The following is a 13,452-nucleotide window of genomic DNA, read 5'->3' on the forward strand; positions in this document are numbered from 1 at the left end:
ACAGATCATAGATGCACAGTGGAGTATGAGAGATATGTATGGTGGGAGTACACTAAATAAGCTCCATAAAGGTGCTAACAAATGTTGGTTGGTCTGATTGCCACAGATAGGCAAGATTCCCAACGCATTTCTGCACCCCTAAAGCATAGGGGAGTGTCCTCCGGGGTATAAATTGCCTGACTATAACGAAATGCCGGTCAGCACATATTCTGTTTGTTTGGTTTTCCGGCGTGCACTAGACACTGATAACTGGCCTAGCGCACGCCGGGGAAACCCTAGAGCCTTATATGGCTAAAGCCCCACCTCCCGTGGTCGCGTCACCAAGATCTAAACCAATCGGAGAGTAAGACGTCACAAATTGCGTCCATCGAGTAAGACGGCCCCTTAGTAACTCCGCGATCAATAGGATGGATGCATAAAGCATCAATGATCTCTAGGGGAGCTTCAGGCGGCCATACATACATCGTTGAACAACACTGCAGTGAATATGGTGTGTAAGTTAATCAAGTTTAATGTGAATGAGTGCCATAATGACAATGAAGTAAATCGATCTTGATACTGGGGAGATATATCCCAAATAGTTAGAGACACGGAATGGAAAATGATTTCACCCCGTTATTGCTGCAATAGGACCGCAACAAGTTGAAGTGGACCAAATTAGTACAGGGTCTAAGAGACTGAATGGCGGTAACGCAAAAGAAGGGGGGGGGGATACAAGATGTGACAAAAATACACGTCAGGCCTTTATATGGCAAAAATGGAGAAGAAAGTTAAGCAAGAATATTATGGATTGAAGAACAAAATGTAACATTTTAATGTTTAGACAGGCCTATAGATTAATTGTATGGCAATATCTATCCATACCGATCTCCCTCCATGCAGAGGACCTACTCCCCCCCCCCCCCCCCCCCCAACGCAGTAACTATGTTCTAGAGGAGGACAGACAGCACAGCATGGAGGGTTAAGTGTTTCCCTTTAACTGACCCTTAGTGAGGGTACTGTGATTGGCACTATTTTGGAGGAACTGTGGCTGGCTGGCTGGCTCAGCTCACATTTCGCAGGGCACACCTTGTTGTCCTTGCTAAAAATAATGTGCAACACTTTGGTGTAGTCAAGAGCCGTATTAGTGGCCCTCCTAATGTGAAAGCGTTGACTATTGAAAAACCTTTGTCTGTTTTAAGAGGTTTTTTTGTTCTGGTGGTTACCGTGCTCAGAGTTTATTTCTGTTCTATTCCGCATCACTGTACAGAGGAGGTCCTTGCTGTTCCCATTGGGGCTCACAATCGAAATTCCCTATTTGGTATGTTCTTAGGGTGTGGGAGGAAACGGGAACACCCGACACAAACAAAGGGAGAGCATACAAACTCCATGCAGATGTTGTCTTTGGTTGCATTTGAACCCAGGACCACAGTGCTGCAAGGTGCTGAGCTATGCTGCCCATAGAGTTGAGTTCCGTTACTAAGATTAGGATACTGTGGTGATGGGTTAAAAGACCTGAGGAAAAAGTTATTCTTTTGTGCTTCCAAAATGTTTTTTTTTTTTTACATAGAAGGTGACTGATGGGTACATTGGGGCTGTTTAGAGAAGATCACAAAGTACTTTTTATTATATTATTATTATTATTATTATTTCGAAGTCTGTCTTGTTTAGCAAAGCATGTTATGGCATCTAATAATTTGAGCTTTTTCCGCAGTTGGCCCAGGACCCATGAACGCTCGTAAACGTCACGGTTCCCGAAACACTGAGAACGGAGTATACGTAGGACCCCCACAGACACAGGTCCTGCTCTCCCAAGCCACCTCAGAAGTTTTACTTCACCGTACTTTTGTTCCACCAACTGATAACATGTCTTGCCGGGACCGCACTGCAGAATTCATGTCTGCTTGCAAATCTTTGCGTGGACGCCAGGTAAGTGCTGTAAAAATAATTGTTATTGGTAAATCGAGATTGAATCCAGCGCATTTTTGGAAAGAATACCAAATGCAATGAACACTACGAAGCATTTTATTCTAGCACTACATGATAACTGTGTAAGAATGCCATATACTGCTCTGAGCAAATATTATTGCTGGTGGTTAAAGGGATTGTCTCAGTAGAGACGAGCTCTTTCACATTTAAGCTGCGGCTGATTTTGCTGTGAGAAGCCATGGCCTGCCAGACATTTCCGCTGCAGGGGAAATATATTCTTGCATTCAGACATTCAGAAGAATACATGGACAGCTCGTTGCTCTCATTCTAGCTCCTGGAAGGAGGACCTGTGCGCGGAACTGCCCATCTTCTTGAGACAACCCCTTTTATGGAATTGATGAAATCCTGTGTATTTATATTTCTTAATATCACTAAGCTTTGTTCACGATCACTAGTCGTTGGATGTGCTACTCTTTTGTCCAGTAAGGCTGGGTTCACACGACCTATTTTCAGACGTAAACGAGGCGTATTATGCCTCGTTTTACGTCTGAAAATAGGGCTACAATACGTCGGCAAACATCTGCCCATTCATTTGAATGGGTTTGCCGACGTACTGTGCAGACGACCTGTAATTTATGCGTCGTCGTTTGACAGCAGTCAAACGACGACGCGTAAAAATACAGCCTCGTCAAAAGAAGTGCAGGACACTTCTTTCAGACGTAATTTGAGCCGTTCTTCATTGAACTCAATGAAGAGCAGCTCAAAATTTACGGCTGTCAGAGAAGCCTTGCAAAATGCGAGGAGGAGCATTTACGACTGAAACGAGGCAGCTGTTTTCTCCTGAAAACAGTCTGTCTTTTCAGACGTAAATGCCTGCTATCGTGTGCACATACCCTAAAACGAGAGACGTCATGCTGGAAGAATGGTGCTGACCGTGTCCATCATGCAACGGATCCAGGGCTTCTGGTATTTTCGTTCTGTTCCTATGACTGAGCAGAACCGCGTTAACATAGACGCAGATGTGAACGAAGTCTAAAGTCTTATTAAACGAAAATTGATTTAAAAAAATTTACAACCTCTGTTGGTGCTACGACTGTTGGGTTCCTTTCCCTTCATTCTGGTATAGCGGATAGGACATATAATTGAATATGCTTGTATTTGGTACTTTTCGAAGATAAATCTTCATTTTAGAGTTAGATTTTATGTATTTTAACATTTATTTTGTTACAATTGCTCTTCTCCATTTAAAGTGTCCACCGAAAATAAGTTGATCACTGGTGGTTCCGCTAATGTGACAACCAGCGATCAGCAGTCCTATTCCCCTTTACCACAGAGGAAATGAAGCATGTCTATGTATTGCTCAGGCACGCCGGGTCTCCCAGCGCTAAAGACTCTTTGCCCAATATTCCAAGTGGGTGATTCCCCCTATAATAACTCTGAATATAAAAAATATACAAGAAAAATTGGTCCACTCATTCGAACTAAAGACGCCACATTCCATGATTATTCGGTGCACGGGCAAGAGAGCTACGCCGGGAGTAGGTAGAAATCCAAGGAAAAAAGTTAGAGGTCCAGCACACGATATGTGTGATAAGTGGGAGTGCTTAGAATTAACCCCTTCAAGTTAGCAGCATACTAAACAGAAAGTCTCCTAGAAAGTTGTCTATTCAGAAATTTAGTCCATTTATAAATCAGGCGCTTGGATAGTGAGGCTATCCAAGCACCTGATTTATGAATGGACTAATTTGTGAAAAGACACAACTTTCCAGGAGACAGATAAATAGATTGTATTTTTTGTATCTTTTAATCTACAGAGGGGAGTACATATGCATCTAATATAATATAATGCTTCACTTATACTGTTTATTCAATTGTTTGCATTGTACTTTGTCTCATTTTCTGTGATTCTGTTTAGTATGCTGCTAAAAATGTTCAAAGAAACGGTGTACCCAATAGCCAATCAACTTGAAGGGGTTAATTCTAAGCACTCCCACTTCCTTGTTTTTCCCAATATCTGATCCAAAAAAGCAGACTCTATACATCAGAGAGTAGCTATGATTAAGAACCGAAAAGTTTGAAACGTGTAGGCATTCTCTCCCGGGATTTTTTCATTTTTTGTTTTAATTTTGACTTAAACAGTTTTTGTATTTTTTCACATCATATCGTGTGCTGGACCGCTAACTTTTTTCCTTGAAGAACTCAGAATGCCCTATCGGGATTTTGAAAGTAGGTTCCCTACGTCCCCTTTTTAGATACTGACCTGTTGTGGTAACTTACATTGTGTCTCTTTTGGTTAAAACACCTAATCGATTAAAACTTTTTGCATGTCATAGTGACATTTCATAAGTTTTGAGCGAAGGGTGTCCGGGTGCTGAGCCCCAACCAATCAAAGGAGCAGAAGCGCTCAGTGTGGTGCCCCTTCAGCTGTAATGGGATGGCTTCGACTCTTCCCAAGGAGGCTTGGTTTTGCTGGAGGGGCTCACAGTAGTCTATGAGCCCGTCTTCAGAAGAGCCGAATTGATTCCAACACTAAGCTAGGCTGAGCACTTCTGACACTTTGTTTCAGCGATCTGTGGGTGGCTCAGCACCCGGGTCATCACAGATCAAAAATTCTGACCTGTCATGTGACTATGACACGTCAAGTATTATTATAACGGCAGTTACTCTTTAAATTCTCAAATTATTCAGTTTTCTTATTCATTAATTTTTTTTCCCCCTCTTAAGTAATATGTAAGAATCACTTTTTGCTTTTCTTTAATTTTCAGAATGGTGTACAGCTGTCTAATCCCTCCCTCAATGCTGTAAAACAGAGAAGTGAATTCACACTAATGGCCAAGTAAGAAGATCCTTCCTTCTACTTTTTATTGAAGTGGCAGCCATTTTATGGGTTGTACAGATATATTTGAGAATAGTATCTGGAATGAAAAAAAAGGTACACAGCACCACATGGTGCAAGATAAACCTGATAGGTGGGGTGATTATAGTAAAGCATAGGTAAGTAGTTGCATTCATCTAAGGTAGTTTGTACTGGCAGGTACAACTTATGGAGTAGGCAGTAGTAGGTAAAGTGGTTGCAGCTTTCAGTATCCAGAGATCTGCATCAAGGTTTTGGTGCGGCAGAAAATAGAACTTTAATTATTTATTTTTTTAAATGGATATATATGGAAAGCGCTACTCAAGAGGCAAGGATAAGAGGGATGATAATAGTGAGTAAATTTATTTGCAAAAGCGACCATCACCTCTCTTATCCCTGCCTCTTGAGTAGCGCTTTCCATATATATCCATTTAAAAAAAAAATTATGAAATTAAATTTGAGAATAAATCCTGAGATCACTATAAACAGTTCCTCATAAGCATAATAAAGTCTTAGTAGAGAGTACAGTTCTTGTGTAGAAGAATAAGATACGGCGGCTTTTGTAATCACGTACACAGTTAGGTTAGAATCACACATGCGTTTTTTTTTTTTGTTTTTTTTTAAATAAAAATGTGTATCCGTATGTTTAGTGCAACTTTTTAATTACATTTTATTAAAAATTTGTTTTACTTTTTTTAGATGCACCTGCTTTGTATACAGAGCAGCTGTATCGTGCAATGAAACCTGTATCCGTCAGGTCAGTGGGGCTAAGGCTGGGTTCACACGACCTATTTTCAGGCGTAAACGAGGCGTATTATGCCTCGATTTACGCCTGAAAATACGGCTTCAATACGTCTGCAAACATCTGCCCATTCATTTGAATGGGTTTGCCGACGTACTGTGCCGACGACCTGTAATTTACGCGTCGTCCAAAGAAGTGTCCTGCCTGGTCAAAGAAGTGCAGGACACTTCTTTGGACGTTTTTGAAGCCGTTTTCTCATAGACTCCAATGAAAACAGCTCCAAAAACGGATGTAAAAAACACGACTTGCTCAAAAAACGTCTGAAAAGCGGGCTGTTTTCCCTTGAAAACAGCTCCGTATTTTCAGACGTAATTGCAGTTATCGTGTGCACATACCCTAACTGGTTCAGTGACAACCAGTCCGTACCACTGACCTGACGAATTCAGGTCTCAGCGCAAGATACAGCTGCTGTGTATACAGAATACAGAGCAGCTGTGTCTCAAAAAGTGAAAATAGTTATTAATTAAATGTGATTAGAAAGTTGCACCAAACACCCTGAAATATTCAATGTACATAGCCTTTAAATAATTATTGATTTTTTTTTATCAAATATTTTTTATTGATATTTGAAAGATTGTACAATACAAAAACGAAACATACAAAACCCTCCCCCCAGGTACCATCATATGACAGAAAAGACGTATGCGGTGATACATATTCCAAACAGCAAGTAAGCAATGAGAACAGTTACAGTACATTTTCAAGACAGACATATCTCCCTTAGACCTCCCATTCTTATCCCCCCCAGTATACAAGTTTAATCAGGGTACAATACAAAGAATCTTCATTCAGGAGATGCATGTGATCACAGCTATCATCCCATCAACATTAACCCCTTAATGACCAGCCTATTTTAGACCTTCATGACCAAGCCATTTTTTAAGTTTTTCCATCGTCTCATTCCAAGAGCTATAACCTTTTTATTTTTGCGTCGACATAGCTGTATAAGGTCTTGTTTTTTGCGGGACAAGTTGTATTTTTTAATAGCACCATTTTGGGGGACATATTATTTATTGATTTAACTTTTTATTAACTTTTATTTGGGGGGAAATAGAAAAAAACCTGAAATTTCGCCACTCTTTTTTTGCGTCTTAAATCTACGCCGTTTACCGTGTGATCTAAATAACACTAACTTTATTCAGCGGGTTGTTACGATTGCAACGATACCTAATTTGTATAGTTTTTGTATGTTTTACTACTTTTACACAGTAAAAACGCTTTTTTTTTTCAAAATTATTTTGTTTTTTTGTCTCCATATTTGAAGAGCCGTAACGTTTTTATTTTTTCGCCGATGCGGTTGTATGAGGGCTTTGTTTTTGCGGGAAGACTTGTAGTTTTTATTGGTACCATTTTGGAGTAGATGCGACTTTTTGATCACTTTTTATCACATTTTTTTTAAGTCAGGATTCACAGAAAACAGCAATTTTTCCATAGTTTTTTTATTAAATTTTTTACGGCGTTCACCGTGCGGGTTAAATAATGTAATATATTTATAGTCTGGGTCGTTACGGACGCGGCGATACCAAATATGTGTAACTTTTTAACTTTATTTTGTTTTTTTATTAGTAAAGCATTTTGTAAGGGGAAAAGCTGGGTTTTTCATTTTTTTTCACTTTTTTTTAAATTAACTTTAAACTTTTTTTTCACTTTTTTACTAGTCCCACTAGGGGACTATAATATGCGATTCTGCGATCGCATTTATAATACACTGCAATACTTTTGTATTGCAGTGTATTACTGCCTGTCCGTTTAACACGGACAGGCATCTGCTAGGTCATGCCTGCGGCATGATCTAGCAGGCATTCACTCCAGGCAGACCTGGGGGCCTTTATTAGACCCCCGGCTGCCATTGGAGACACTCGGCGATCGTATCGCCGGGTGTCGGTGGGAGAGAGAGGGAGCTCCCCCCCTCTCTCCAAAACCACTCAGATGCGGTGCACGCTATTGTGCACCGCATCTGAGGGGTTAAACGGGTGAGATTGATAGTAATATCGATCTCACTCGGCAGAGCAGGGACGCTCCCAGCCCTCAGCTGCCTCTGGCAGCTGAGAGCAGGGAGATTTGACAGCTCCCAGCTCTGTTGCCTTATTCTGATGCCATAGACTTTTTACGTCGCTGCATCGGAATAAGTACCGTTAGTGGCCGACGTAGAAACACGATGGGCCGGTCACTAACGGGTTAAAGGTGCAAGTTCCGATACGCACAACCATGGATCCCATATGGATTCAAATTTTTTAACAGCATTATGTTTTACATACACCGTTTTTTCCAGTATAATAATTTTATTCACTTTAGCAATGAATTCACTCCTAGTCGGCGGGGTGCCCTGTATCCAGTGTAGTGAAATAAGTTTTCTAGCTATGTAAAGCAACCTTGCAATAGTGAGCCTACCCAGACATGAATCTGTATATGTGTGACACACCCCAAAACGCACTCCAGAGGAGTCCCCCCGAAGCGCAATCCCATAGGCATCCTTAATCAGTTTCAGTATTTCTGACCAATATGGTATTAAATGTGTACATGACCACAACATATGGGTATGATCAGCCCCATCTTCCGAGCATCTTGGACAGGTAGAATCACCACATACACCAATGTTGGAAAGGAATTTAGGGGTCTTATATACTCTGACTAATGTATAGTTGTGAAAGGCGCCCAGCCTCACTAAGAACCATTCGGGACTGCTTCCATGATATCCGACCATTGTTCTTCAGAGATGGGACCCATATCCCGCTCCCATTTTCGAGAAGCAAGCATGGGATATTTATCCAAAAATTTACCTAGCAATAATTGATAAATGGTGGAAATAACCCCAGAGGTGCCACTCCCATTATGCAATACAGCCAACAATCCATCTGAATGTATAGTCATATCAGTGACTTTCCACTGGGCATCATATGCATGTCTTATCTGTAAATACTTATAAAAAGAACTTCGTGGCAATCCAAATTCCTCCTGAATCTGTTTTAAACGTATCATCATGAAGCAACTGTGACATATGACAAATGCCACCCAACCTCCATTCCTCAAAGCCTTCAAGAGAAAAGAACTCTTGCAGTGCCCTATTACCCCATAAAGGCATAAAAGCTGTGCAGTCTCCTATAGTTCTAATGGACCGTGCCTTTTCCCAAACTTTATGCATTCGCGTATAGATGGGCATGTTTTTAGCTAAAAGCAAAGATTTACCTGCTTCCAAAACTGACAATAAAACATATGAACCAAATTGCATCTGTAAGATCGCACTATTCGATCAATTCTAAATAGTTTCAAGGAAGTATAACCAAGGATTAGGTATGGCTAACCCACCGTCATGCTTTGCACGTTGTAAGATTTATAATTTTAAGTCTAGGGTGACCCCTGCGCCATATTAGATCCCGAAATAGTGCATTAACATGGTAAAAGTAACGTAGAGGAATCCATACAGTTGAATTATGCAAAATGTACAACAACTGTGGCATTAGGATCATCTCTATGAGATTAGCCCAACCCACAACTGACAAATATAACTTACACCATGCTGTTATTTTCAGTTTGAATTTGACCAAAAGTGGTTGTAGATTAAGTGATATATAATCCAGAAGGGAGGCTGAAACCTCTATCCCCAAATATTTTCATTTTTGTACACGCTCACCTTGGGGCATTGCGCAGTGGGTGAACAGGGAGCAAGATAGATTTATTTTAAAGCCAGATAATGCACCAAAAGTCTCAATAAGGGATATTGCTGCTGCCATTGATCCACTGACATCCCCCAGAAAGAAAACATGTCATCTGCATAAAGTGCCACTTTTTCCTGCAAAGGTCCATCCCTTAATATCATCAGACAAACGTATGAGTGCAGACAGTGGCTCCACTGCTACAGCAAACAAAAGGGGCAATAATGGGCAGCCCTGCCTCTTTTAAGAGCAAATTGAGCAGACAATCCTCCATTTGCCCGTATGCGAGCTTTAGGACAAGAATACAGGACCTTAATCTATGCTATAAAGGAAGATCCAAATCCCATAGCCTCCAAGGTGCACCAAAGATACTGCCACTCCACACTATCAAACACTTTAGCAGCGTCCAATAAAATAATAGCTCTGTCCCCTACGTTATCTGCCTGCAACTGAAGATTTAGAAATAAGCGTCTCAGATTCATAGCAGTGGACCTTGCAGGCATAAAGCTGGTCTGATCTGGGTGTATAATGGTAGATATAACTTTATTCAACCTCAGAGCTAAGGCCTTCGCCAAGATCTTAACATCAGTCGTACGTAATGAAATCGGGCGATAAGATTCAGCTACTTGTTGATCCTTCCCTGGTTATGGCAAGACCACAATAATAACCTCTTGCATAGAAGCCGGCAAGGAACCATGGGCCAGTGAATGGTGAAATACTTCCAATAATTTAGATAACCGTACCGCAGGGTATGTTTTATAAATTTCAACTGGCAATCCATCTGCCCCAAACGCCTTCTCATTAGCCATCTGTCTGACAGCGTCTTCCAATTCCACCAGCGTAAGCGGAGCGTCCAAAAGATATTTAGCCTCCCCTGACAATTGGGAGAGTTGTGCTCTAGTTAAGAATGAGCAAATATCCGTTCTGGAGGGATACACCTTGGAGGCATAGATCAGAAGTCCCCCAAAACCTCTAAGATCACTGAAGTTTCCGTAACTATTGCCCCGCACGGTTTTCAAAGCAGGTATATGAGCAACATCTTGTTGTGCTTTTGCTACCATTGCCAACATATAGCCAGCCTTCTCCCCTTCTTCAAAAGCTGTTTGTGCATGAAACTGCCTCTTTCTACCCGCTACTTCTAAGAGATGAAGATTTAATACATCTTCTGCAGTTTTTAATTGTGTCTGATGTACCACAGTAGGGCTTGAAATAAATGCCTCCTCAGACCTACACAACTCTTCATGTAAATTTTTATCTACCGCCCTTGCTGCAGTTTTGTGTCTATTCATTGCGTGTATAAACAAGCCTCGTAAATACGGCTTCATCGCATCCCATACATAAGGGACAGAAGTAATTTGAAAGTAATCCTCTATCCTTTGGGCAATGAATCCCTGCTTCTCAACTAGAGTTAGCCAGAAGGGGTTCAGTTTCCACATTCGAGGGCCATGTAGCCATGTGGCCATTGGAGAATGATCAGATAACGTTCTAGGGAGATACTCTACCTGACTGACCAAGGACATCATACATTCATTTCCTAAAGCCAGATCTATCCTGGATAAAGAGGAGTAAGTGGATGAACAACATGAGAATTTCCTCTCATGGGGATGTCTTAACCTCCACATACCCAGTAATCCCAACTCTCGTGCAAGAGTACCGAACGGAGTCATAGCCTCACTGTCATCCCTAACCTCATCTCTACATTTGTCCCAATTGGAGTCAGGAACATTATTAAAATCTCCAAGAAAAATCAAAGGAATCCCAGGCTTATCAGCCACAAAAGACATGGCCCTAAGGCCTCGTGCACACTTCCGCCACAGTTTTCACGGCAGTTTGTGACGCATCCGTGTGCCCGTTTTAGCGGCCGTGTGCACTCCGTGTTTCCGTACGCCGAGCATGGTACTGTCCAGGGTGCTGAAAGAGTTAATGGGCTGCACTGATCGGCGGTAACTCTTTCAGCACCCTGGACAGTACCATGCTCGGCGCACGGAAAATAAAATGTTAATGTAATAAAAAAAAAAAAATTCATACTTACTTTCCTCCTGTCCGGCCTCCAGCGATGACGTTTCATCCATGTCGACGCTGCAGCCAATCACAGGCTGTAGTGGCGGTCACGCACGTCATGATGACGTCAGTCGGCCGGCTTCCAGGGATGACGCTTCATCCCACGTGACCGCCTCTGCAGCCAATCGCAAGACGCGTCACCAAGACAATGACCGGGTGCGTATGAACTGATTTTTATTTTTAATCCGCAATCTCTTTTCTCTATCCGTGATTGGTCGAGACAAGTGACTGCCGATTAGTGTAATATTTCTCTTATGTTTTTCTGCCCACCCGGCCGTTGCTAGGCAGCGGCTCCGTCACACACGGATGCCTTCCGTGTGCCTTCAGTTTTTTTGACGGCCCCATTGACTTGCATGGGCCTCACGGTCCCGGAATCCAGCACCAAAGTAGGACATGCTCTACTTTTGATCGGAACGGAGCAACGGGACTGTCAAAAAAACAAGTGTGCATGGCCCCATTGAAATGAATGGGTCAGTGTGCTAGCCGTCAGAAAAACGGCTAGCACCCTGAAGGAAAAAAACTGAAGTGGGCATAGGGCCTAAGCAGTACTCTATTAAAGAAAGGAGGTGGTATATAAATAGATATTATTATGAACAGTTTCGAGTATATGGTACATAACACACAGATATACTGAACTTCTTTATCTCCATGTCCCAAGCAGTTAAATGGAATTTGTTTGTGTACTAATAAGCTGACTCCCCTGGAATACACAGAGAACGTGGGATGACGGCTAAATCCCACCCATCTCCTTTGTAGCTGTTGTAATCTGTCCTCTATCAAATGTGTCTCTTGTAGACACACAATTGCTGGTTGGTGTTTGTTTAGGTATTGAAAAATGGCCTGACTCTTCATGGCATCAGCCATTCCCCGAATATTCCATCTAATCTGACCGATATAGCCATATTCAAAAGAGGACATTGAGTTTAACCTGTCATATCGCTTCTTAAAACAAGGATGTATGTTTCTTCTACACACACATACAATCATATATTGTGCCAACTTTAACCCCAGAACCACCAAAAAAAAACCATATATTCACATGTCGAACCTCTCCCACTGGGAGAGTGGGCATCTAAATTCCTACTAGTGCAATGTTCAGAACCATAGAAAAGTTGTGTATAGCATTCCAACATACTGTAAGAACATATATCCTGCATTTCAACATAACAATATTCTTGCTAGGCATAAAGCCCATGAGTTCTGCCCAATAAACCGATAGATTGCATCAGGCCAGGCCACATACTCACTACTTATGCAGCATTTAACAGATTTCAAGTCCCATAAGACATGACCCGTAGAAGAAAAACATGTGAATCATAATTCCGGTCGCCATGTCTCGCAGTTGCCTATCATGGCCATCAAGTTGAGTTGTGGGTTGTAAAAAAAATGAGTTCCTCCTAGTGCTGCAACACGCAATTTCGCTGGGTATAGCATAGAATATGCCACCTGGGAAGTTTGCAGTCTTTTCTGGACATCTTGAAAACGTGCTCTTTTACACTGAACCTCCGCTGAATAATCTGGGAAGATGGAGACTTTCCCGCCATTTATAGCCAAATACGGAAGGTCCCTCGCTTTTCTAAGAATTACATCGCGATCTTTAAAGTGTAGTAATTTGGCCAGTATAGGCCGCGGAGGATGTCCGGGTGGTGCGCAACCATTTCTCCATGTATTCAGTGCAGTTAGAACCTTCAGATTTTTCCGGTATTCCAATCAGTCTGACATTGTTACGGCGTAGCCTATTTTCTAGGTCGTCCGTTTTGTTAAACAAAGCCACGATATCGTGAGCCACGATACCTTGACTCAACTTTTTAGAGTCCTTCATAGTCGTTAACACTTGATCTTCCAGGTCTGTGACTCGACACTCCACTTCTCCAAGCCGCTCATTAACTTTTTGCATATCATGTATATCTTATAATGGCTAGATCTTCCTTCATGGCACCCACCTTCACATTCATGGTGGACAGCGTAGATTTGTAATAATTAATAGCCAAAAATACGTCTCGGAGCGTGGGCTCAGCTCCCGCCATTGTCTCCTGATCAGGGAGCGGCTACCCCCTCGACGTGCCATCAAGCTTGTCAGTAGCTCGGGCAGACTCGGCACCCAACATCTCCTCATCCGAAGTGCCGGAGTCTGAAAAATGTGAGTCCAGATTAACTGTCATCTTAGGCGCAGC

General features: G+C 42.0%; 1 protein-coding gene across 2 annotated transcripts in view; it reads left to right on the forward strand.

Moving 5' to 3' along the window:
* The window catches only part of STX5 (syntaxin 5), a 68,530-nt gene that overhangs the window by 25,062 nt on the left and 30,016 nt on the right, over nucleotides 1-13,452 (forward strand). For both annotated transcript variants that reach the window (XM_075837296.1, XM_075837295.1), the window contains 2 exons: nucleotides 1,694-1,908; nucleotides 4,674-4,744. In XM_075837296.1, the coding sequence (XP_075693411.1) occupies nucleotides 1,708-1,908; nucleotides 4,674-4,744 (272 nt within the window). In that variant the 5' untranslated portion in view covers nucleotides 1,694-1,707. The remainder of the gene's footprint in view (nucleotides 1-1,693; nucleotides 1,909-4,673; nucleotides 4,745-13,452) is intronic.

Source organism: Rhinoderma darwinii, chromosome 9 (assembly GCF_050947455.1).
Source record: "Rhinoderma darwinii isolate aRhiDar2 chromosome 9, aRhiDar2.hap1, whole genome shotgun sequence".
NCBI classification, from domain to species: Eukaryota; Metazoa; Chordata; class Amphibia; order Anura; family Rhinodermatidae; genus Rhinoderma; species Rhinoderma darwinii.